The 25,695-nt window shown below is 39.8% G+C and overlaps 1 protein-coding gene across 20 annotated transcripts in view; it reads right to left on the bottom strand.

The window, feature by feature from the left end:
* NCAM1 (neural cell adhesion molecule 1) overlaps positions 1 to 25,695 on the bottom strand; it is a 457,101-nt gene that overhangs the window by 3,482 nt on the left and 427,924 nt on the right. For 5 of the 20 annotated variants that reach the window (XM_031961202.1, XM_031961203.1, XM_031961206.1 and 2 more), the window contains 5 exons: positions 20,848 to 20,972; positions 17,170 to 17,350; positions 3,754 to 3,961; positions 3,066 to 3,182; positions 1,085 to 1,882 (listed from right to left, as the gene is read on the bottom strand). In XM_031961202.1, coding sequence (XP_031817062.1) covers positions 1,085 to 1,882; positions 3,066 to 3,182; positions 3,754 to 3,961; positions 17,170 to 17,350; positions 20,848 to 20,972 — 1,429 coding nt within the window. Of the gene's footprint in view, positions 1 to 1,084; positions 1,883 to 3,065; positions 3,183 to 3,753; positions 3,962 to 9,178; positions 14,304 to 17,169; positions 17,351 to 20,847; positions 20,973 to 25,695 lie in introns of those variants that run through there. The other 15 variants (XM_031961211.1, XM_031961213.1, XM_031961214.1 and 12 more) reach the window with 5 other exon arrangements.

Here is a 25,695-nt window from a genome sequence, read left to right as displayed (position 1 = left end):
TTTGCACCCATGGGTATAAGGGAACTCAAAATGAAGACTCCAGAGGATACTGTTTGCCAGGAATCTTAGCATAGTTAAGAACACCATGATGATGTTAAGGACTCCTTCGGAGGCTTTCCTGGACCACTGGCACCTGTGGTGCTGCTGTGTGTTCCTGGGAGGCCCTGGTTTGGAATGAGTGCCTTGGGCCACTGGATTCCTGCACACTAAGATGCTCAGCTCTTAGGAACTGGGTTGTAGGGTTCACAGGTGCAGCCTGTGTTTGTAACACTAGCTGCTCACTATAGGGATCTCTTCAAGGGGAGAATGAAAGTTCCCATGCTCTCAAGGGCAAAGGAGCTACATGAGGCAGGAGGTTTGTAGACCTTGGAAGATCTAAAAGGCACTAGGAGCAGGACCTAACTGTGGTCCTGGGGCAGGATTCTGCCATGGCCTCGACGTGACTAATTATCCAGCACATAAGCTGTCTGTGGGGAAAAAAGCTCTCCCGGGTACACAATGGCTCCATTAATGCTCAGCCTTAAGTCACCTTATAATGGTCCACCCCCAGAGAAGCAGGTATGGGAGGAAGAGCTCTGGCCTGGTAGAGATGAAATTAGGCTCTTGGAAAAAAAAAAAAGGAGATATCTGAATGTTCTCGGCCTTTTCCCCTTTATTAGTGTGGCTTCTGGTTGGGTACCCAGGAGATAACAACCTCTTGTTTCCTCCCAGGGCCCTGTGTAATCTGCCAGAGAATCTCATTTTGCTTCCCCAGAGGGTGGAAGTGAAGTGAGAACCTTCTTGTCAGGGTATCCCTTCCCCATGCAGGAAAAAGAGAAGCTGCTTTCAAAAATTTAGAGGCAAAACGTAATTAATGTGGCCTAATTAGTGACCAAGTGGCTGCTCTCTGGGGCCTCCCCATCTCTTTCCTGAACACCCTTCGCCTGAATCAATCCTCTGTGAGCTAGCTAGCTGTTTCCTTCTCCCCCTCCCCTGATGGACTGAGAGAACACCAAAGTCAGTGAAAGGCACATCTAACAAGGAGGACACAGTACAGCACCAACGCACAACACCACAATCGACAGCAGATTAAGAGAGGCCATACTCGGTCTTTGTTGGTGCAGGTGACAGAGAGTTGTCTGCAGGGGAAGAAGCAAGCTCAGGGGCTTGCCCACTCGCTGCGGGGGCAGGAGCAGGAGAACCCAGGGCTGCAAAGACATCCTTTGCAAGGTCAATCTCTGGGGTCTTGAAGGTCCCTTCGTCCATTTTAAAGTCCTCGCCCTGGGCGGGTTTTGCAGTGTTGACGGAGGCAGCTTCACTCTTCGGGCTAGTGAGGGTCGTGGCTGCCTCTGTCGGGCTCTTCACCGCGCTGGGCGGAGCGGGCTCCGGGTCTGGGCCTTTGGTGGCAGCTGGCTCCTGTTTGGCCTGGGCGGGCTCTGAGACAGCAGCCAGGGGACTAGTGGAATTGGTCGGGGTGGGAGTAGGAACAGCCTTATTCCCAGGAGGAGTCTTGGAGGCCTCGACCACATTGGTGGGGGCGCTGGGGCTGAGGACGGCCCCCTGGGTGGCCAGGACACTAGTCGACAAATTGCTAGCTGCAGGAGCTGAGGTCGGGGTATCGCTCAGGTCAACGAGGGGGGCGACTTTGGGGGCGGGCGCAGGTGGCGGGGAGGAGGCGGACACTACTGGGCCCTTAGAGGGCGTGGCCTGGCCAGCGGGCACTGAATTGGAATCCGGCATGGCTGTGGCTGGAGGGGCAATGCTAGAAGTCAGGGTTGTGGTCTCACTGGTGGGGCTGTTCTGAGCAGTGGCAAAGGTTTCGGTGATAGTGTCAGAGTTAGTGGTGATGGTGGTGACAGAAGGCAGCATGTCCTCAACAGTGGCTGTGGTGTCAGCTGGCAGCCTGTGGGGAGGACAGGAAGTAGAAGAGAAGAGACTGAGACGTGACAGAAGAGCAGGCAAGCAGCGCCCAAGCCTAGGAGAGAGGGGCGGGGGCGCGGAGCATGCTGTCACACACACACACGCACACACACGACAAGGAGAGCCAGAGAGGAAGCGACCCCCGCAAGGGGAGAAACAGAGAGACGACAGGGGCCTGCGGTTCCCTGGCCTGGTGGAGAAGTCGGCCTCGGGCTCTTCCCTGCTCCTGAGCCTGCCGGCCCCTGCAGGCACACTAGGCTCGCTCTCGCTACTTTCTACACCCGGAGTGATCTGCGTCGCCCCAAGAACGCTCCGCAAGCACTAGCCCTGAAAGCTGTGAGTCGGGGTCCGCTAGAGAACGGGGGGGGGGGACAGGGAGAAGGCAGCACAGCAGCACATCAGATACCTCTATCATTGATTGGAAAAAAATCAGTCCGATGTTGGAATCGGAGTAAACCAGGAAAACCCCTAATGGCCCACGTCGAGGACAGTTTTACAGCCCTTGAAACCAAATTCCATTTAGCCTAATGGGATCTCAAACACCCCATAGGCAGCCACATGGATCATCATCTTGAGTGTTCATTTTTCTAGGCTATAATGGGATCTACAACTGTCTCGGTCCAGAAAAGCAGGCGAAATTTCCTCCAAGATTCGGTTCAAGTGCTACCCTACAAATTACCTTGCGTTCATTTTGCATATACGTGTTTATTGACAGGGGGGTCTCTGTTAATAGAATGTAAGTTCCCTGAGAGTAGGAGTGATTTCATCCTGGCCTTTGTATTTCCAGGGCCTAGCACAATGCATCCAACATAGCAGGTGCTCAAATATTTGATTGACTGAGGCACCCCACATTGGAGAGGCTCTCCCTACTCCCAGAGCAATGGGCTGCTGGTTTTCTCAATTAACCTTCTCACATTTTCCTGAGAGATCATTCTCCTCAGGAGAATGGGGGGAAGGGTCAGATTTGACTCTAGGTAGGGAGGTTTTCTCAACCAAATTGCTCTTTAAGTTAAAAGGGATTAACTTCCAATTTAGTGAGAATTGGTTTCTAGTGTACCCAGGAGATGTGGTGAGGGATGGGTGAAGAGCAGGAAATTAGGAAGATTTGTGGTCCTGCATTGGAAACCCAGACCCCACCCATGTTCCCAGCTCCCTAGCCCACATACTCTGGCTCTGTCAGTGGCGTGGTCTCATTTGGCTCTGTGTGTTTCCCTCCATCATGGTTTGGGGTCCGTTCCTCTTCTGTCCGCACCTCTACTATGGGCTCCTTGGATTCATCCTTCCTGTAGAGAGAGAGAGATTGCCAGCTAGATCCCAAGGCACCAACCCAAGGAGAGCTTCTGACGAAGAGACTTGTTACAGCTACAGGGAATTGAGTTTCTCTCCTGAAAATGAGCTAGTGGGATCCCAAAGTCCCTCCTTCTCTGCCCCCAGCCTAATCTAATGAGTCTTTCTAACTTTCTGGGAAGAGGGGCAGCATGGGATTCCTGCTGTTGGAAAAGATTCCTTCTCTCAAGAGAAATGTGATCAATGGCTGGCAAAGGCTACATTCTCTTTGGCTTCTCCACAATCTTTTCTCTTTATGCTCTTTCTCAGACCTGGGTAGCCTCTGCTGGTTACCAGCTGTATGACATTAGATATCACTTGATACCTAACCTGGGGCTCGGTTTCCTCATCTGATAAATGGGGAAGTCATTTCCATTTTAACATTCTGAGATGGGTCTGGAACAAGGCTTCTTCACTCCACTTTTTCTACAGGAAAAATTGAGGTCAGGAGAGAGGGGTGACTTATTCTAAGAAGGAAAGCCCTTGTCATAGTCAAAGCTCTCTGCCAGGGTGGCTCTGGGTACTCACGAGAATGCAGCTTTGCCTTCCTCCATATCTTTTCCTTTGGCTCCTGGGCCAGCTTTTCCACACAGGTTGACAGCAATGCACATGAGCAAGCCACACTTGTTCAGGAAGTAGCAGGTGATGTCCACAGCCACCAAGAGGAGGACAAAGATAACAATGAGGATGCCCACAATGGCACCGGTGCCCAGGCTGGTGGTGGGGCTACCATTGGCTTTAGAGACCAATCAAGAGGTGGAAAAAGAAAAAAATAATGGCTGATGGTTAATGGATGGTGAAAACCAAATGCCCTGCAACCCTGAAAATCAGTCCTGGTAGGATCTGTATGATAAATATAGGATACCGACTTCCAGTGGTACCTTTGACCTCTATTAGGTATTAGATAGTTAGACATCATTACCTCCTTCTTATCACGTGCCAGGGAGGTCAAAATGGCAAGGTTGAGATTCAATGGGACCTAACTATTTGGGAGTAGAGATGGGATCAGAAGCCATATCTCCTAATTTGCTCTATTTCCTCCAACCAATCTCACTCACCTTCTCCCACTGTTATCTTTGGTTAAAACCACAGGAACTGTTCTCAGTATAAGCCCTCAGACAGAGTCCATACTTTTCCATAGTTCAGTAGCCTTAGGATGGACTGTGCGCCAAGGAGCATAACATTGAGCCTGTTGGCTTAATCCTTAGGGCATCTGTTTGTTCACCCTGTGGGAGCACTTTGTGCAAAGTGGAATCTGCTGAGGGCCAGAGAGGGCATTTCTTTAGGACCTCTTCCTGTGAGTGCCATTCAATCCCTTGGGTTTAACTGTTTCTCACAATAATTCATCCCTTCTCTTTAGGAAAAACTCAGAGGATTCAGTAGCTAGGGTTTGCTTTGGCTCAAGTTCTGGTCATCCATATCCGGGGACATGAGGACTTGAGCAATCTAAGTAGCTTTTTCCAGACAGTGTGGTTTCCAAGGTCTCAGGGTTTGAGGGGAAGGGATAGAGGCAGTGAGGGTTCTGTGAATACTCACCATTTGTGAACTCAGGCTTGGCTTGGCTCAGATTCCATGTTCGCACACAGATGGAAGCACATGCCCCCATCAGACAAAATATACATGCCTTAGTGGATGACCCCTCACTCATGCACCTCATTCATTCACAGACACTCCTAGATTTGGCTAGGCTTACCTCCAATGAATCTGTTTTCCAAAAGGCTCTCATACTACTTGGCATTCATTTCCCTCCTCATCTTGCTTTTTTGTAATCCCTTAAAAGCACCATTCAACTCCCATCTGCCATAGTCTGCCTTTTATTGTTCCAGTTGTTACCTCTTGAAATTATTTTGTATTATTCATCTGTTTTATTTTTGACTGGACCCATTAACTTCATCATTGTAGAGATATACAGTATTAGAGAGGTGACTGGGGTTCTTGCTCAGGAGGGTCACACAGTCAGAGACTGGAATCAGAGTATCATGACAGGAATGTCATTATATCTGTAAATATCTCTATATAATATTTGCTTATCCTTGCATATGTTATAGAAAAAAAAAACTCTGGTAGAAAGAAAACTTCAAGGGCTAGAACTTTTGTTTTTGCTTTTGTGCCCCCAACAAGTAGTCCAGTGCTTCTTTGAATGCATTAAGTACTTAATGAATTTATGGTGAATTGAATTCCAAACTCTTCAGAGCTCTTAGATGTCATCAAAGAAGTCCCTGTCTTTTACCTCTGAAGTCATCTCTCTCCTGACTTTCTCACACCCATCTTTTTGACAATGCTACTATATCAGTACCTGGGAAAGTCTTGCCATCATGCCCAATTTCAACCTGACTCTATTTAAGAAATGAGTTGATTATATGTAAAGAATGAAGACCATATAAGTTGATTTTGAATAAAGGGTAATGGGCAGAAAAGGATGATAGAATTCAGAGACATAGAAACTCCTTTCTAAGGAAGAAAATAACTTTTTTTTTTTTCCTGGAAAGATTGTGGCTACAAACTTCTCTTCCTTATCCCTACTGATTCATAGCTTCAAAGAATAGAAAAGTTGTAAGTTTACTCAGAATATATCCAATCAAACTATAAAATTCACCCTTTGTGTGAAGATTTCCAATGATGGGGAACCCATTATCTCATAAATCTGTATGTTTCACTTTTGGATAGTTCTAATTCTAGTTCCTGATATTAAATTGAAAACTGCCTTTCTCTGCCACTTGTTATTTACTTTTTCCCACAGAGCTAAGCAGAAATACATTTTTAAAATCCTTTCCCACTTGACATCCCTTCAGATATCTGAAGGTAGCTACTCACATCCTCAGTCCTTGGAGGTGAGAGCTAAGCAGGACACTGGCCAGGAACTGACTACCAGTTGCAAATATTGCCATGGCCCTTGCTTCAATCAGCACCCTAACCCATTATATCTCTTCAGACTTGTGCCAATATCCCTAGCAGTATTCCAGCCCCATCTATCACATAGGGTAATGAAATGAACACAGTCCATGGTCCTTGGCACCAGAGGTTGGGTCATATATCTTCCCCTTTTAATGTAGTCAGAATTCCTGAGAGGACTATTCAGTTCATGGCAGACTCCTCTACTCTGACTCTGCAAATGGTTTATTTGTGGACAGTCACATTACTTTTCCTCACTTCAAAAATTGAACTTTCATATGGCCCACAAGCCAATTTCCCTAGAAATATTCCTTAAGGATATTGGTGAGAAACCAAATTCTATGATGAAGGGGAGCTCCACATACAACCTGATTCTTAATCTTACAGCTGTAGGCAAATGTGTGAGGTCTTTGGAAATACAGCTGGTATCACTGTGTTTTCTTCTGGGTACAACTATAAAGCCTGCCTTTCTCTTTATTTCCAGAAATTTTTTCTCCTCCCCAATCCCATTTTTTCTCCTCCCCAATCCCATCCTTTCCCTCACATGCCAAAGAAAGACTGGTTAAAAAATCTTTCAGGGTCACTCCATTTACTAGGCTTCCAGGGCCAGTATCACAGATGTTGATGCCCTTATGATTTTTGTTGCAGTTGAGAGGGTATTCTTTGCCTTTTGCCCTCTTTAACACTTTATTAGTGAAAATTTTTTTGGTAGTTTTAAGAATATTTTCAGTTATTTCTTCCATGTCCTTATTTCCCATTTACTCTCAAACCCATCTCTAATCTAAATAAGAGAATAATAGTGTATAACCCACCCATTTGTTCTTAGGTAAGTACTGTTATATTTCTTTGTATGTGAAAACCATCCTGAGCTTGGGCTATTTTTCTATTAGTAGGGGGACACTTAGGGGATGGAGCGCTAAGTGACTGGCTACTATTAATACCAAATATTCAGCTTAGACAGAAGCCCCAGGTGCCAGATACAACATCATTTATTGAAGAAAAAAGAAAAACTACTTGGAAGATAAGGATTTGGTATACACATTTTTCTCTTTTCTCCCCCCTTGTGGTTGTTGGACAGATGAGGAGGGAATGTCTATTATATGTATTTATTTGTACCATCCATCAATTCCAGAGTTCAAAAAATGAACATCATCTTAACTGGGTAACGTAGCTTTGAAAAGAGATTATTTGAAAAATTATATTCTAGTACTGAAACAGTAAATGCTATTCACCGCCCATGTGTAATGACCCATTGAGCTCAGTCTCTGTTATGATGGTTACTTGAAGAGGAATTTCCCTGTTGATATTAGACAAGGGATAAGAACTGGACTTATTTCACTGATTATAGGGTACTCCTGGATGAGAAAATTCTACCAATGCAGGTCAGTACCTTTTCTCTAGCTTATGGTCTAGAACAGTGATAGCAAACTCAAATAGAAATAGAAGTTACTAAACCCTTCTTAAGGATCTCTGAAAACCATATATCGACTTAGATTTAAAATTTAATGAATGTTTTAGTGTGTGCTTATATATTTTGTTAAATATTTTCCAATTACATATTAATCTGGTTAGGCCAAATTAGAGTGTGTTGCTGGCCCATATTAGACATCTTTAGTCTAGAGTGCTGAGAGATTAAAGTAACTTCTATGTGAACAACCAGTGTGTATAAGGAACAGGACTTCTGTCTTCTTGGCTTTGAGGCTGACTCTCTATTCATTATACTATATGGCCTATTAATATTGAAGAAAAAATACCTGTTAACTATTGTCTACAGCCCCCAATAATTATTCCCCTCCTTCCTCAATAAGCTCAGTACATGATTCCATTTTTCTCTCTTCTCTAACTACTGTCCTCATACTAGGGGTTTAACACATAATAACTCTCCCTCAAACATCTTAGTCACTCAGTTCCTTGATTGAGGTTCTTCTCCAACCCATCTGAGCCATACATAAAGATGGCCATAATCTTGATCTTGCTATTACTCGTATAAGTACCACCTCCATGTTAAAAAATTTCAAAATCTCCTTATCTAACCATGATATTGGCTTTTCACTTGACTTCTGTTTTCTAATACAAAATCCCACTCTTTATCCACATTGTGACCTCTGATCCATGGGCCTTCATTTCTCTCCCAGGCCATCCCTGTACCAGTTAATCTCTCTTCTTTTCTCTATCTTGACTCTTGGAGGAACTAATTTAATTCCACATTGTCCTTTTCTCTTAAATCCCCAATCTCCTTATCATATCACTGATTATACCCTGCCACACTATAGCCTTGGATTAGCCCCACCATTCACTGCCTTTCCTCCTATACATGTGCTGCTGAATAAAAATGGGGAAAATCACACAACCATTTTGATCAGGCCACTACAAAGTTATGGTTCACAGCCTCAAATGGACTCCAATGCTCGGCAAATCCTATTATACTTACCTTATCAACCCATTATCCCACTCTCCACAATGGTTCTTCCAAACTTTTTCTTCCCTCTTCAAACCTCCTGTGGTTCCCTCCCCCAATCCTTTCAGCTGGGAATTTTGCCTTATAATAACCAAAAAAAAAAAAATTGAGGTCATTTGCCATGAGCTCCTTCTTCTCCCCACTTCCTCATCTCTTATTATTCAGATATCTTCTGCCACTGTCTTCTCCTTCACGCCTAACTCACATAATTCCATCCCATTTCCTCCAACAAATTCTACCCAACAAACCACACTCCTCCCATCTCCAACTTTCACTTTTTAAAAAATATTTCATTTTCTACTATCTACAAACATGCCCATGTCTTTCCTATCCTGAAAAAAAACCTTCAATTTTTATTAACTATTAACTATTATCCTATTTCTCTTCTGCCCTTTGTAACTGAATTCTTCAAAAAGATCATCTACAAAAGATGTCTCCACTTTTATTTCCTCTTTCTCTTTTCTTAACATCTTATAATCTGACTTCCAAACTTATTATTATTCTACTGCAACTGTCCTCTCCAAAATTACCAATGATCTCTTAGTGGCCAACTTCAGTGGCCTTTTCTCAATCCTCATTCTCCTTGACCTCTGCAGCCTTTAACGTTGTTGATCACTCTCTCTTCCTTGATATTCTCTTCTCTCCAGGTTTTCTTCTATCTCCTAGTTTTCCCCCTACCTATCTGACCATTCCTCTGCTCCTTATGAGCCAGGTCATGTCCTCTAAATATAGGTCTCTCACAAGATTCTGTCTCAAGCCCTCTTCTCTTCTCCTATGCTATTTCGCTTGGTGATCTTATCTCATGGATTTAATTACCACTTCTATGCTGCCAATGACTTCCAGATCTAGCCTTCCTTTCCCAATCTCCCTTCCTTCCTCTGATCTTGCCTTTCAGACATCTCAAACTCAATGTCCAATATATATATATTTTAACTCAGTACATGCAAAACAGAACTTATATTTCCCCTTTATATTGTCCCTCACTCCTACCTTCAACACCATTCTCCCAATTCCTCAGGTTGTCAATTTAGGATTTATCCTAGACTCATCACTTCCCCACCCTCTTATCCAGTCTTTAAATTTTACCTTTGAAATATCTCCCAAATATGCCCACTTTTCTCCTCTGACATTGCCCCTATTCCTTGTAGTGCAAGCCTGCATCAATTCACACTCTATTACAATTAGCTTACTGGTGGGTCTGTCTGCTTCATACCTCTCCACACTCTAATCCAATCTCCATTAGGCCAGTAAAGTGCTTTTCCTAAAGCACAAGTCCAATCATGTCACCTCTGTCTCCTCCCTACTAAATAAATTCCAAAGGCTCAGTATTACCTCTAAGATCAATCACAAAATGCTGTCCACTATTCAAAGCACTTTTAAAACCTCGCCTCCTACATTTACAATCTTCTGACTGTAGATCCTCGTCCATCCAGTGATGCTGGTCTCTAGTTCTCTGCTTTGAGCATTTTCCATAATTATCGCACTGATCAGAAATGCTTTCTATTGACTTCACACCTAAAATCCTGCATTCTCCAGAAAGTTTATGCCAACCCCTTTTAACTCTAGTGCCTTCCCTCTTGATTTTGTTTATTTTATATATACCTTGCTTTGTCTGTATTTGTTCCCATATTGTCTCCCCATCAGATTGTAAGCTCATTGAGGGTAGGGACTGTCTTTGCGGCTTTTTGTATATGCAGTGCTTAGCTCAGTGGCTGGCACATAGCAGATACTTAAAAAAATTTTTACTGATTAATTCTCAAAGTTCCAAATTTTCTGATTAATTCCAAAAATTTCAAAAGTCTCTGTCAGTTATTTTCAAAGTCCCCAAAGGCAGATTCTGACACTGCAGATCTTCCCTACTCTCTGGACCTGAGGCTAAGGTCCAACATGAATTTTGGTGGCAACATGTGAGTGCAGCAAGTCTTTTAAAGGAGGGGCTAAACTATTTCAGCTGGAGAATGAGGGAGCACTTGTGAAGTTCTAATAGTGAGAAGATCTAGGTATTGAAGACGCCAGGCTTGCCAATGAAACACTTTATGGTTATGGTCTCAGGAGAATGTAGATTCTACAAATGCTAGACAGAAGAAAGCTTGTCCTATGCAAGATCTTATAAAAGAATGAAAATACTAGATCCATCTCATTGTAGTCTCCCCTCCAAGTTTTACTTCATGAAGCTTTGTGAAGTCTAAGTGTTAGGAGAAATCTAAAGAATCCTCCTTTTCTGAATTCCCTACTAACTGAAGAGTTTAGAATTGTGCTCCAGTATCAGTATTAGATGGCCCAGGACCTCTTATCTGTTAGGGGTTGTTGTCTAGAAGAAGAGTATTCTATTTCTCTAAATTAATTCATGAATATATATCTTCATTAACTTCTCTAAGTCATCAAAGCTGATGACAATAGGACCTGAAGGTGCACTGACCAAGCTTATTATTTCTTCCTTAGACTCAGGATGTTGAAGGTTTGTTACATTAGTGCAAGTGATACAACTGCTAGTAGTTAGGTATAGGGCTGTGAATCGTAGTCCCATCCTCACTCAGGCAGAATGACTTTAGCCCAAAGCCTGGAACCTGAGAGTTTCTATTTTGCCTCCATTATAAATTCTTTCTGCTAATTTGGGTGGAAAATCATACTGATTAGGCTGCAGGCTTGGAACAGAGGAGTCCTTAACAATGGTGGGGAGGAGTTGGTTTGCTTTGTTAGACTTCTGTCACGGTGGAAAAATGATCTATGAAGTTTTGAAATTTGGTCTTCTGGGTGGCTAGAAGCTTTCACTTCCCAGTGTTGTAAAGGCATCAACATTTTTCTTTCCCGTCAGGAACTAGAAGAGGCCCAGGAAACCATTGGTATATCTAGCCATTAATGATAGTCTTTTTATTGGCTGTCCTTTTGGACAGAGCTTCACCCAGGTTATAAATAAGGTTCAATTTAAACAATAATCTTGGTATTATCCAGCGATCCAGGAATCCAGTTATACATGAAGAAGACCAAGGAACTAATGAAACTCTCTAGAAGACACAGCTCCAAAATAAACTCAAAACACACTGGGCAGTTCACATGAATTGTTATTTCTTTTTAATAATGCAAAGGTGTAAACTTTTATAAAGGCCTCACTGATTATCTACACATCAACATTAGCATTTCTTGTTAGTAGAAAAACGTGATCCAAACCTACTGTATAAATATTCCAAGAGTGAGCATGGGGAATATGGGGTTTGTCTAGTGTATTCAGCCCTGCTGCAGAAAGCAAAGGCAGAGGCTGCACAGCGGGAAGGAAAGCACCCATTACTGCAGTGCTCCCTGGGAGACAGTGGTCCCAAGGACTTTTTGCAGGGTGGGTGGCAGGTGTGCTACTGTGGGAAGCTAGTGCTTTCACCAAGGGGGTATATGTGTTTGAGGGGACTGCTGAATGTGCTCTAAAGATGACAGCTTCTGGTACAGGGCTCCAGTGAGATTATATATGCTGGTTTGAATAGGCTTATAGGCTTGACCCTGCAGTCTTTTCAGACAAGGTTCTGCCTGGATTCCCCAGGATGGCAATGGGAGGCAAGTTCTTCTCTCAACACTTAATTTATTCAAAGGAACCAAAGGCTCTCTACTGTCAGAGGTACCTGGAGAAACAGCTGCATCCATAACTCCCGCAGCTAAGTAGGCAACTGGTTTTGAGAATGAACATTTCCTTCCATGCCCATAATGGAAGAAATGATGCTTTCTTCCCACCCTGGAAAGTATCTTTGAATTGTGCACAACTATCAGTTCACTCCCAAGATTCTGCATGTGTATCTATAGTGATGACCCATTCAGATGGTTTTAGATTTGTTATTGGCCTAGAATGTGATGCAACCCATGTGGATTAAGCAGCTCCTAACTGTCTGGAGGGATAGTGAACATGTGTCTGCACACATTTGTAAATAGCACCCATGAGCAGGGGTGGCCTAGGAGTAACTGGTGTGTGAGTTCTTATATGTGCACATCTGTTTTTGCAAACATGAATTTGTACTGCAAATAGACAGAATTGTGCTGGTAAATGTTGAACAAGCAGCTGTCCCAAATCAAGATATATTTTTAATTTGTATTTTAAACATTTCCTCCATGATTTTGTGAAGTCTGGACAATCAACAAAACAATAAATCAAGTCCTTTTTTGGTAGCATTTGCTGATTTCATTGCTCACACTGACAATTTAACAACCAGCTCTCATCTTGCTAGTGACTTAGAAATGGCTCCAACAGACCCTTAACTATAGGACTGTAACCTTTTTACATTTCTGTTTGCAAGCCTGTCTGCACTCTGAATAATAATCCATGTTTTCATGTGGAGATGTTTAGAGATGAGCTAAACCAACATGTGGAGATTTGGTCATAATGGGAGGAGTTTTATTAAACAGAAGTACTGAAAATACTGAACAAGCCTCCCTTTCAGGGGGTCATTTTTACAGTTTAACCCATAAGCATCATTTGATTTTCTTCCTGCCTTCTCTCCAGGGCATTAGGAGAAAAGCACACTTCCCAGCAGGAGGGAGGGCCAAGGTAGACATGTTCCCTGTCATACTACTGTGTGAGAGAACATTAGAAATAAAAAACAAAACAAAAAACTTCACTCGAGTGCTTAAGCGCAGCTTGAAATAGCATGGGTTTGCTTAGGAAAGGTTGTCTGGCTACTAATCTGTTTATCTGTGATTATCACACTTGGGTTGAGGACTCTTGGAGTCAGGATTCCTCCCAGTTCTTTAGAGGAGTGGGATGCTTCATTGGTAGGTTAGAACAGCTATAGATAGCTAGGCTGGGAGATTTAAGCTTGCATTGAAAGCCATGAGTCACTGATGGACAATAACCCCTCAAATACTGTTGCTCTCTATTATTCCATGACATGAAGCAGGGGACAGTCACCCAGAACATTGGATAAGCACTTTACAAAACTTCTGTGAGAAAATCACAGCTGGAACCCTGTCTATAGTTTTGCTTCTAGACCCCAAGCCGGGGCAGCTTCTCAGAGAGTTTCATCAACTTTCTTCCATGTCTAGTCCATCCAACTCAGTCTTTGCTATATGGGCAGACAGATGACTTAATTTACCTCATCAAGTTAGCAGTATGCTCAGGTGACCCCCCCCCCAAAGTCTGTTCTCTTGTAACTGACACTTAAAGAAAAGAAAACCAACTACTTATTGTGGAAAGGAATTAGGGATCACTTGGGAAACAAGAAGGGAAGCTATGGTGGTTCAAAAAAAAATCTGTTGCAAGTTTTAAAAAGACCTTGGAAAACTTCTTGCAACATTATTTGTGTGAGAAAATATGTAATCAATAACAGATATGCAAGAATTTATATAGACCAGCACAAAATTGTTTTAAATATTGTACTTTCATATGATTTCTTTTTAAAGGGGTTAATGATAGATTTTTTTTACATATATTAAGAAGGGGACAGATTCATTATAAGCAACACATAATCTCTTAATGGTAAAATTCCTGGGTATAAACCTTTTCCCTTATTGCAAAACCTTCATCTTCCAAACAGAATACTTGTTTGTGTTTGTCGTGGGTGTTGTACTGACATGGTCTTCCAAAGAGGGTATTATCCATTTTCATGCCTTGGTAAGAATTGAGGTTGTAAGCAAATTTGATTCCCCACCTGACCCTCCAAACCCCCAAGTCTCTAACAGAGCAAAAGAAGAGTCACTGCAGAGAGAAGCAATGAGACAAAGGTATACGAGGCTGAGGAGCCGCCCAAGGTTGCTGCAGGTGTCAAACAATGATTCCCCAGGGGGATGTGGTTGTTTTAAAACAAATATTGGTGCATGTGGCAGTGGGGATGTCCAGTGACGTCCAGGGTGACATGTATGACGACAGACACAGGAAGGGAAGAGGGAAGGAGGAGGAGGAGAGAGGGCAGAGACAGAAAGAGAAAAAATAGATAAAAAAGAAAAAAAATTAGGTCAAATATAGAAAACATAAGAATTAAAGGTTAATTTAACTTAATAAATTAAAATGACAAAGGTTAGAGAAGAGTTCAGTGCAGTAACCACAAGAAAAGGCCAGTTCAGAAGCTCAGCAATGCCGGAAGCAGCACAGCAGGGTTAATTTGAGGGATTAGGAGTTAGCGAGCAAATGAAATTAAAATGATGAAACAGAAGGCTCCAAATGTAAAATGTAAGAAAATGATCAGCTTTACTTTCAAGGGCAGTGCTATGCTTTATGAAGTTAAAGGCCTTTAGGTATCAAGAGGCTCATAGTCATAGCCTGTACTTAACACTTTCCACCTCCATATGTAGAGATGCATTTTGAGTTTTGCATTGGATGTCATAATGAAATCCAGATACAGGTAAGGTGTTGTTTTACCTGAAAATCAACTCTTTCTATTGCAACCAACAAGTACTCTGGGAGACTAGAAATTGTGAATTTCATCTGAGACTATTCAATTTAATCTAGATGAACTCTAGAATTGTCTTAAATATTGCAATTGTCATTCCAGGATTATATCCTCATATCCCAAAGCAATAGGGCAGTCAGAAAACTCAAATCTAGGAGCTAAGCGTCATTAAGAGTCTTTCTAATACCTGAAAAAGAGATTACCAGGAAGTGCCTTAATTAAAATATGGATCCTCATGACATTATCCAAAGCTTTAAAGACTTGAGGTCAGCACAATAAAGACTTGCCATCTATAGAGCCCACCTTAAATACAAGAAAACATTTACACATCGAGGTAAGCTACTGACTTTGTCTTAGGGCCTCATTGTGGGAGCTTCTCATATCCCTGGGCACCTTAATTTTGATAGAACTCAAAGCTTCTCTATGTCTCCAGAACTGATATTAGACATCAAAATAGGGGGCCAGTATTCTAGCACACCAATTTTATGAGTGATAGGGAAGATTCTACCCCCTGGTAATATATCTCACACAGAAATATGCCTTTTTGTTGTCAATTTTGGCCTTTGCTACCTTCCTAGAGTTTCACCCTTCTGACTACTCAAATGCCTAGCAAAAGTCCAGGAAGAACATAGCTTCAGCAAGGCTGAAACTTGTAGACACACATTCCAGGCTACTGATTTCAAAGAAAGATAAACAAAAGAACCATAGAAAGAGAAGGGACTAAAGGATCAGACTCTGCTCACGATCCCCTATAAATTTGTTTGGAAACTGTAACAAGCGAGCAATAAAGAAACTATGCTGAAGTTTGTTCTTTTGACAGATTACTCAGAGTCTGGTTATCTTAACAGTCTGCAGAATTGTTGCCACCCTGTTGTGCTCCTATGAGCCCTCTTGTCTTGTAGAGGTGAAGGCAAATGAACGTTTTCCATACAATGTAGGTCCACACACATTCTCCTGACACACACATTCATGCCACAAGCCATCTGTTTAAAACACTTGCCCAGCTGTTGAATCTGCCTGACCAGAGTTCCATTTACCCAGGTGGAGCCTCTTACCTCAGGCTGCCCAGATTTCAACTAGTCCTCCTCTCTCCAAGAGGGGGAGTCAAACCAACCAAGCCAACTGCTTCAATAAGCACCATGGACAGAGCAAGGAAGACAGAAGGATATTTCTATAAGGAGAAAAATCGATTTGCTCTTGCATAAGGGAAACAAAGCAGGAGGATCTTGTTGGAAGCCTTCTGCTGTGTCTCATATCACTCTCATCTACCTCCCTCTTGTATGTGCATGATCGATAAATGATGAAACGTGATTTCTGAAATAGCCTTTCTGTTCTGTAGGAGTTGGTCAAGGGGGAGGAGCATTTGGCTGTCTGGAAAAAAAAGGTAGCTGGGAGAGAGATAATAACTACTCTACTTCTCTTGTAGGCTTGTATCTGGCTTCCTGGAGATAGGTCTACAAAACCAAATAAAGTTTCCTGAGACAAGTGCTTCCACTGGGATATGTCAGACCTGATTTGATTTCTTTTAATTGACAGTGTTTTGTGATACAAATGTCTTATTCTTTGCTTTGGTTAATCTTATCTTTTTTTCCCCTACATAAACAACCATGGCAGAGGGAATTGTTCCTTTCATGGCATCAAAAATAAGTAGCATTTTGCTCAAGATTGTGCAGGAAAAAGAAGTATCAAATAATTCCTGAAACAGTCTTGTGGTCTTGGGACAGAATGTCAGATGATGTATGACTGTTCTTCTGACCTGGTTTCCATAAAGGATCCCACCTCTATTGAGTTTCAAGCCTACAATGAAGATTTGATTTTTCCTCATTTGAAAAGGCTTCTGGGTTTTTTCATTAAAAACTCCTTGGATTCAAGGACTTTATAATATTCAAAATTTTATCTCTAGTGCCTAGCATAGTGTCTAAGAGAGTAGGTATTTAATGAATATTTATTGATTGACTTTGTATTAGATTGAGCAGTGAGACTGAAGTCAGTCCTTCCACTCAGGATGAAACCATTCTCCCCAGGATGGCTGGACAAGCTTATCTGGAGGACAGTCAATGTATTTATTACACAGCTATGTACAAGGCAAAACTAAGCTTTGCATGGGCAACCGATTATGAGAATGGCTTTAAGCAAGCAAGTTGTCAGGGTTTGTTCAGGCACATTAGGGGATGCAGCACTTTTGCATTAATTCAAAGCAGGTCAAGAAGAGAAGCAGTGGTTGTTTTATACCTGGGATAGCTGTGGGCTGGGCAGAGGTCCTAAATACAAAATGGGCTGCCTTGGATTTTCCCTGCTGGTTCTCAGCCACCACGAAGACCTCATATTCGGCATTCCATTCCAGGGCTTTGAGCATGACATGGTCACTGCCTGAGGGGAGTCTGATTTCAGGTTTCCACTCTGAAGACAGCTTCTGGGAGAAATGGGCAAAAAAAGATACAAAGCAGTAGATAGCTTTAGTATTTAAAGACAAACTGACAAGTGTGTCTTTTAAGTACGACCTATTGGAACAAAAGAGTTAAAAGGGGAGTGTGGTCTTTATTATTTAAATTCTAAATATTGTTTGCAAATAAAATTAGCACCATATGGCCAACACCTGGGTTCTGATACCTCCTCCCCCTTCCATTCCTTCCATATACATATATACTGAGCTGCACTCTGGAATGCTGAGGGGGCACATGGTAGAAGTATTGAGGGAAATTAAACAAATACCTTATTTCCCACTGAGTTTCTCTAGGCATATACCCAGTGCTTGTCCATGCTCACTATGATTCTTGAATCACCTCATATCCCTGACACATCAGAGTGTCTAAACTTCAAATATTTGAGTTATAGAAACAAAAACAATAACTCCACATTTCTCCTAAGAGAGATCCTTGATGGAAACATTCCAATTTCTAGAAGTAAAATAGGGCAGAGATGGCCTTCTTAACATAAATTCATATTATGTTGCTGGTTCTAGAACAGAATTGTTCAGCACATTCATGGAAAGGCTAATCTTGGCTCAACAGAATTCATGGAAACTTTTTCAATTCAATAAGTAGGAGGCAATGAGAGGAAGGATGTTCCCTTTTTATTGCTGAATATTTCCCCTACATATCCCAATGAACCACTAGTAACTTCTGGACCCATCAGTGGGTTTTTTGCCTGGGCAGAAGACTATGTGATCAGAATTAGATAAATACCTTTCTCACACATCATCAGCATTGGAACAAGATTTAATGGTACACAGAAGGCAAAAGACACTTTATACAAGAGACACTGAATTGTGTCATCAATCTCCTCAGAACTTTTGACTTTTTAATAATGAATTTTTCCTGGAAAGTATCATAGTTTTACTTGTCCCATAGTACCTAATACAATATTGGGCACACATCAATTGTCTGATGAATATTTGAGGAGTAGACAAGTAATAATATTATGCTTTGAAAGCTGAAATTCAGACAGATTAACCTGAGCTATCCTATAGCTCAGAGATGTCACAGATGAAACTGAATCAAATTAAAATATAATTGAGAAATATTCAACAAAACAAATAAAAATATACATTATATTTTAAAACTAAGTCAATGTGCAGCCCACAAAGATTGTGCCTGAATGAATAGCTCTATTTTACTTTGCACTTGATAACACTAATGAAGTTGTTAGGTAGAGAAAGACATCATCTTACCATGAAACCATTTTCCTATAAAACAATTTTCCATAGAATTGTCAAGATATCTTTGGAAATTCAGTGGCAGGAATTTCATGTGTTTTGTTGTAGGAGATGATGAAGAGAATGCTAATTTTATTAGGGACCAATGAAGGAGACTTTTAGCTAACTCTTTTTGTCAGCCAAACTTTGAATATGTCATTATACATTACATTGTCCAGCTTTAACATGGAATAAAGCAAATTCATAAGTGTATATATACACACTTGTACATGTGTATTTTCTTTTATCTAATAAACACCATAAATATGCTGTCATGCCAAAACATGAAGCATGATAAAAATGCAAATATGTGAGGAGGAGGGGGAACTGAAAGGGCAGATTGTTTCAATAAAGAGGGGACCACACATGTGGAAATGTTTGAATGTCTCTGGGTTTCATACAAATCTATTCAGCATGGTTATTAAGTTGATACCTTAAATAAATAAATAAGATACCTTAAATAAAAGACCAACTAGGGACATCCTAAAAAGCAGAGTTCAGATTATTTAAATTATCCTAATAAATAGGCTAAATATTTTACATGGAAAAAATTTTTTTAAAGAGATCTCAAAAATCATCTAGTCTAACATTCTCATTTTACAAATGCGGAAATTAGTGTAGGATTGTAGCTTGAGAGTTAGAACAGGCCTTCAGAGATTTTCTACTCCAAATAGTTCATTTTGCATATGAGAAAACTTAGGGAGTTTAGATGACTTGTCCAAGGCTGCACATATAGAATGCATCCAAGCTGAGGATGGACCTAGGTCTTCCAACTCCAATCCAGGATTCTCTACCACCACATTGCTTTTGTTTAATAACATACAGGTAATAATCAGAAGAGCTGGGAAGCAAACCCAGGTTTTCTAACCCCAAATCCAATGCTTTTTCAACTACATCTAGATGTTTCCTGACTAATCAGAGGATAAAAGCATCAACAGCCAACCACATTCTCATTCTGTAGACAATATGAGGTCACAATCAGTCTTGGTTAGGAAGCAATGAAGAACTGTCAGCTTGCTATACTGTACTTCTACACAATGCTTCTCAGAATGGATTATTAAGGGTGTGTTTGTGTGTGTGTGTGTGTGTGTGTGTGTGTGTGCGCGTATGTGTGCGAGTTACCTAGTTAATACTTAGATTGTTTAGAAGCTGACATCTGACAACTCAAATCAGAAAACTGGAATTATAGTTCCCTTCCATATGCACTTTTATTAGCTGAGAAATACAAATGTAGAGTTCTCTATTATTCTCTGTTCTTTTCCCAATCAGTTATGGGTTTGCTCAGTGATGTCTCAAAAGGCAGAGAAATAAGAAAAAGAGATTCTATGTAAAACATACTTCTGGTGCTCTAAAATCAATAACTTAACCAATAGGCATTTATTAAGTGCCTGCTACATGTCAAGCATTAAGCTTGGTGCTGGAGATACAAATACAAAAATTGGAAAGTACCTGCTTTCATAGAGTTTACATTCTACTGACATTCTATCAACACCTAGTTCTTTATTACTTACTTTACAAAGAAACCAATGGAAGAAGATTCCTCCACTTCTCAAAGACCTAAGACTCAGATATGGCTTGCAGACGGGAAGAGTCAGCATTACTAGGCTGAAATTAGGGTAAAAAATAAGAGGATGGGCTTCTAGTTCCTTAGGAAATGAACAGATTTCTAGGATAGAGAGCAAACCAATGGGGGAAAGTAAAACTTGTGGCTATGTTCCACAGTCAAAGGGAGACAAGTTAGGGTTATCCTAAATAGCAGAGTTCAGATTATTTAAATTATCCTAATAAATAGACTAAATATTTTACATGAAAAGAAATTTTTCATAAAAAAAATAAAAATTTTGATGAAAGTTTTGGGAGATGGTTTGAGTATTAAGATAACACCTTTTGTATAATAATAACTCTAATAGCTTTCCTGTCACTGCAAGTTCAAACTATATAATCAACCAATCAGCCAGTATTTACTAAATTCTTACTATGTACTAGGTATATATAAACTACTATGATTATGAAGACAAAACAATCCCTTCCTTAAAGAGGCTTGAAGCATAATCTAAACATTTTGAATGCTTTAGAAAGCCAAACTCACATAAACTAATCTTTCCCCTATCTCCTGTCTCCAACAAATCCTTTTCTAAAATAAGACCCTGTTTTATCTAAGAAGAGAATAAGTTACTGATAAAGAAAGCAGGAAAATATGAAGGAAGAACACTCACCGCTCTATACTTGACCAGATAGTGTCTAATGGGGGATCCTCCGTCATCCTGTTTGATCAAGTTCACTTTAATAGAGTTCCCATCTTCTCCCATCTGACCTTCTAGCTTGGGTGCACTGGGTTCTCCTGTATTAACCATTCAAATCAAATATAATTTGCAACCATGTAAGGGACATCAGACCCAGGCAAAGAGCATTGTAGCAATTGAGATGTCTCTGAGATTGGATTGATTCCCCACCCTGCCACCCTGTTTCTCAGAAATTCGAAAGGTTAATAAAACAATAGCTACTAAAACTCAAGTGCTATTACAAACATCACAGATTGAACTCAAAAAGAAGGTGAATTTTGACATTCTTAGAGAGGTAGAGTGGGTCATATTTTCTACATGTGACACTTGACTTGCTCAATATTTCCATTTGCTTGAGGTTGCTCTGTTGATTAAACTTCTACTATTTACATATTTTCAGAATCCAATTGTCTAAATAGATTATTAAATTTCCACATTTAATGTCCAAATACACTAAGATGGCTCCTAGATGATACTGCTCCCCACATGACTAGCTGGTTTGGTTCATCAAAAGGGAAGCCTATGGCTCTTATTGGGTAACATTCAAGTACGTACAGCTTTGTTTAAACTCTATTGGCAAATAAGAATGCATTCAGGTGATCAGTCATCTTTTCACTTAATGAATTTATGTTTTTAATTTATTTTTCTAAAACCCAAGTTCCAAACTGGAAGAAACAAATTTACTTTGTCCCTCTTCCTTGCCCCAGTCAAAAGAATGATAATTCATGTCTCATTTTTAAGTGCTTATCATTAATGTCATTTGCTTTGTAGGATTTGAGAGGAAAATGCATTTGTCTTCAGTCTTCTAAATGGAAAAATCAATGTGAATTTTTACTTGTAGTTAAAAAAACTCAGTCTGTAGCCCTGTGAATCCAAGGTCTAGAAGAAATATAAGCTTGCATATAAAAAATAAGAGCTAAGGTATTGCTTCAGTACATTTGTTTGTTGTTAAGATGTTAGTTAAGTTGAATAGAAACTGTTTGATTAGGAAATACTGAAGGAAAAGAGGGAGGATAGCATATGATGAAAAGTATTAAAATCAAGATATGAGGCACCCATGTGCTTTGGTCTTCCCAAGGAAAGTTATTGTCTTGCCATTAACGGCAGTGATAGGTTCTATAGCAAGTGTGCATATTCCACACAAGGACATAACCATAAAAACCAAAGAGAAGTGCAAAGGGCCAAATAATTATCTATCTGTGGACATCACTAGTGAGATAATTAAATCTTAGAATTGTCTTCCATTCCCTATGTAGATGATGTCATTTTTGGGCAGAGGCATCAGCATCTCAAAAGGGTGGTGTCTGTTGTTGCTTTGATTGTCATTGTTGTTTTATTTTTACAATCCCTATTTGCACTGCACTATACTTTCTCCTTAGGCAGTTGGAAAGGAAGTAAAGAGAAAAGGATACACTGGAGAAGAGAAATAAAAGAACAGAGGGAAAAAACCAACCTCATAAGTCTGAGGCAGGAGATACTTTGGAAAAAGCTATGCTTATAGATTTAAATTTTCTTAATTGAAGTAGAAGTTAAGAATTAAGTGAAAAATACAATGGATCTTAGATATAAGGAGGAAATTACTAAATTGCATTTCATCTACTATCTGGAAAACAATCACAACATTCTGTGGGAAAATATTTGGAAATTTTGGCTTGCACAGTACCAAATTGTGCTTATTTTGGGTCCATTCTGCAAGATTGTTGGGTTCTATGACACAGTTTAGTTATATCTACACTGTTAAAAAATTTTATGCCAGAATGAAACAGTATAGCATAAGTGACAAAGTATCTTTTAAAAATATAACAGGCGGGTAGTGTAGACATACCAATTTTAGCATACTAGAAGTGCAAAGAATATAAAGCTGAAATTTGAAAGTCCTTTTATTTTCTTACAGAATGGATATTATTCATTCATTCAACCTCCTGCATTTAAAATTTCAATATTGACCACAATGAACAGCTTCTTTGTTATAGGGGAAGGATATTTTTATTAGATTAATTTCTGTGTTCCATCATTATATGTATCAAGTAAGTCAACACTGAAGAGTTTCAATTCTACATTGATAAGGTGAATAGGTATCAATCTACAGAAATTGATCTTGCTATTCTTTTCTCATTATTTTCAATAGAGATGCTAAAAATGCAGGGACACCAAGGTTGCTAAATCAATAACTGAAAAGAAATCTTTCTCTGTGTTCCATCTTTTCAGGCTGGAAATATGTCTACTTGGAAAAGGCCTTTCTTGCAAAATTTCCTATAGATACTTTTGCCTTTGCCTTCTGGGGGTAGTGGTATACATAAACAGACCATTTATGGCCATTTACCTTCAGTAATTTACACTCACAACATGTTACCAATTATATCTAAATTACTACTCAACACAATGGGAAAGCAGTGCAAAATCAATTTTGATATAGTACATTCTTACTTCCAACATGACAAAAAGATCACTCTTTTGATCTTTAATCCTATACTTTTTCACAAGGAAATTGACAATGAATAAAAATAAGCAGAGATACAAATACCCTTGGATTGGTTCCCGAAAAAGCTTGAAGTGGCTATACCCCATCCCCAAAGTTTCCTCAGAGATATCTGTGAAAAACTTCCTCCAAAGCCCTTGGTTGGAAGTGTTCCTTCACCTTCATTTTTTGCAACAAAAATAAGGCAAAAATAAAAATAAAATCTTTATACAGTACATTGATTCTATGTCATTTTCATATAATTCTATGTAACTGGTTACTGAATTATTGTTTAAGTAATTTGTATACAACTTAGAAAAATGTGCATACTAAATATTATTTATCATGGATCAGGAATAGTTTTGAACATAAGTGGAATATAAGTTCTGTAAAGGAAAGATCTAGTCTCATTCTTGTGTTTTTATCACAGTGTCTGGAACATATTAGGTACTTAATATAATGCTTGTTGGTTTAATTGACTTTGCTGTCACCTCTATAGAAAGCTGAATATTAGGTTAGGAAGACAACATTCTATTATTAAAAAATTTTTCAATAGGGAAATATTTAACTTAGTCTTTTCCAGATGCTTAGACCTGCTTTTAAAAGCAGAGTTCTCATATTTATATTTGGGGAACAACAGGTTTACCCTGTTTATTTAGGTTTGCCCATCTCCAAATGTTTATTTTGAATTTTGTCCTTATATGATCATAATTGACTTTAAAGTACCTCCAGGCCCTTCCTTTGTATTATAGAATAAATTATCTAAATCTTGGGGACCAGGAAAGGGGTTGCATCTGAGGGCACAAGCTATGGGAAAATTTAATACTTAGCATTCAGGAGGCAACTTACTGCTTTATTGCACACATTAGGAGGGGAAATTATTTAAAGGGTCCAGGGCTTGCCATTCTCAGTCAACTGCTCTGATTGAATTCATTATGGGTAATTTCAACAAAACCAATATTACAATTATTTGTAAATGGTGGTTTGTGATTCAGCGACAATATGCAGGTTGCTCCAAGAAAACCCCCTGGGGTTAATTATATCCTCTGATTTAGCTTTAGCCATGAGTCATAATTTTTTCCCCAAAATATTGCATGTAAAGTGTTGTACCTTAAAAAATAAATATTGTCACCAGCAATTATATAGGTACCAGGCAATTCTAGTGCATTTTAACTTAATGTAAATCATGTACTAAAGGCAAAAAATATCAAACAACTAATCACAGTGGATAGAGGCAGGAATAACTAAAGGGAGGTCCTATGAAATTTTCTCTATAAATCATGATTTGGATTGATATTATTTGTTCCCTAGGATCTTAGGACTGCTCTTCCTTGTCAATCATGGTCCTACTATTTGAATAAACAAAAGGGAAACTTATGAATGGAAAAAAAGAAGCTTTTCTCTTACTTCTATTCCTCGAGGTTATAGCATCTAAAAATCATGAAACATTAGGGATCTTTTAATAAAAATCCTAGAATATACAGAAACTTCTGAGTGACACATGAAAATTTAGTGAAAAATGAATATTTAAAATTCTGGAAAAATGTCAAGAACCAAGAGCTTATTCCTCATAATGAGTATCACCAAGGAATCCAAGTACAATCTTTGTTTGCCCTCTTCTTTTATATCTTTTATATTGTCTGTTGCTTCTGAAGTTTTTTCTCTTGAAATTGTTAGGTGCAATTTTAGCTTCTGAGGGACCTTTTCTGACCCTCTGATCGCTATCTAAAAGTCACATTGTTTTTTTTTTTTTTTTTTCTGAGGGTTGTTTTTTTTTTTTTTTTTTTTATTTAATAGCCTTTAATTTACAGGATATATATACATGGGTAACTTTACAGCATTAACAATTGCCAAACCTCTTGTTCCAATTTTTCACCTCTTACCCCACCCCCCCCCCACCCCCTCCCCTAAATGGCAGGATGACCAGTAGATGTTAAATATATTAAAATATAACTTAGATACATAATAAGTATACATGACCACAACATTATTTTGCTGTATAAAAAGAATCAGACTCTGAATTATTGTACAAGTAGCTTGTGAAGGAAATCAAAGATGCAGGTGTGCATAAATATAGGGACTGGGAATTCAATGTAGTGGTTTTAGTCATCTCCAGAGTTCTTTTCTGGTATAGCTAGTTCAGTTCATTACTGCTCCATTAGAAATGATTTGGTTGATCTGTTGCTGAGGATGGCCTGATCCATCAGGACTGTCATATCTAGTATTGTTGTTGAAGTATATAATGATCTCCTGGTCCTGCTCATTCACTTAGCATCAGTTCGTGTAAGTCTCTCAGGCCTTTCTGAAATCATCCTGTTGGTCAT

This window comes from Sarcophilus harrisii, chromosome 3 (assembly GCF_902635505.1).
Source record: "Sarcophilus harrisii chromosome 3, mSarHar1.11, whole genome shotgun sequence".
Lineage (NCBI taxonomy): Eukaryota > Metazoa > Chordata > Mammalia > Dasyuromorphia > Dasyuridae > Sarcophilus > Sarcophilus harrisii.
Note: the sequence above shows the minus strand (reverse complement) of the source record. Positions and strands in the feature narration are given on the sequence as shown.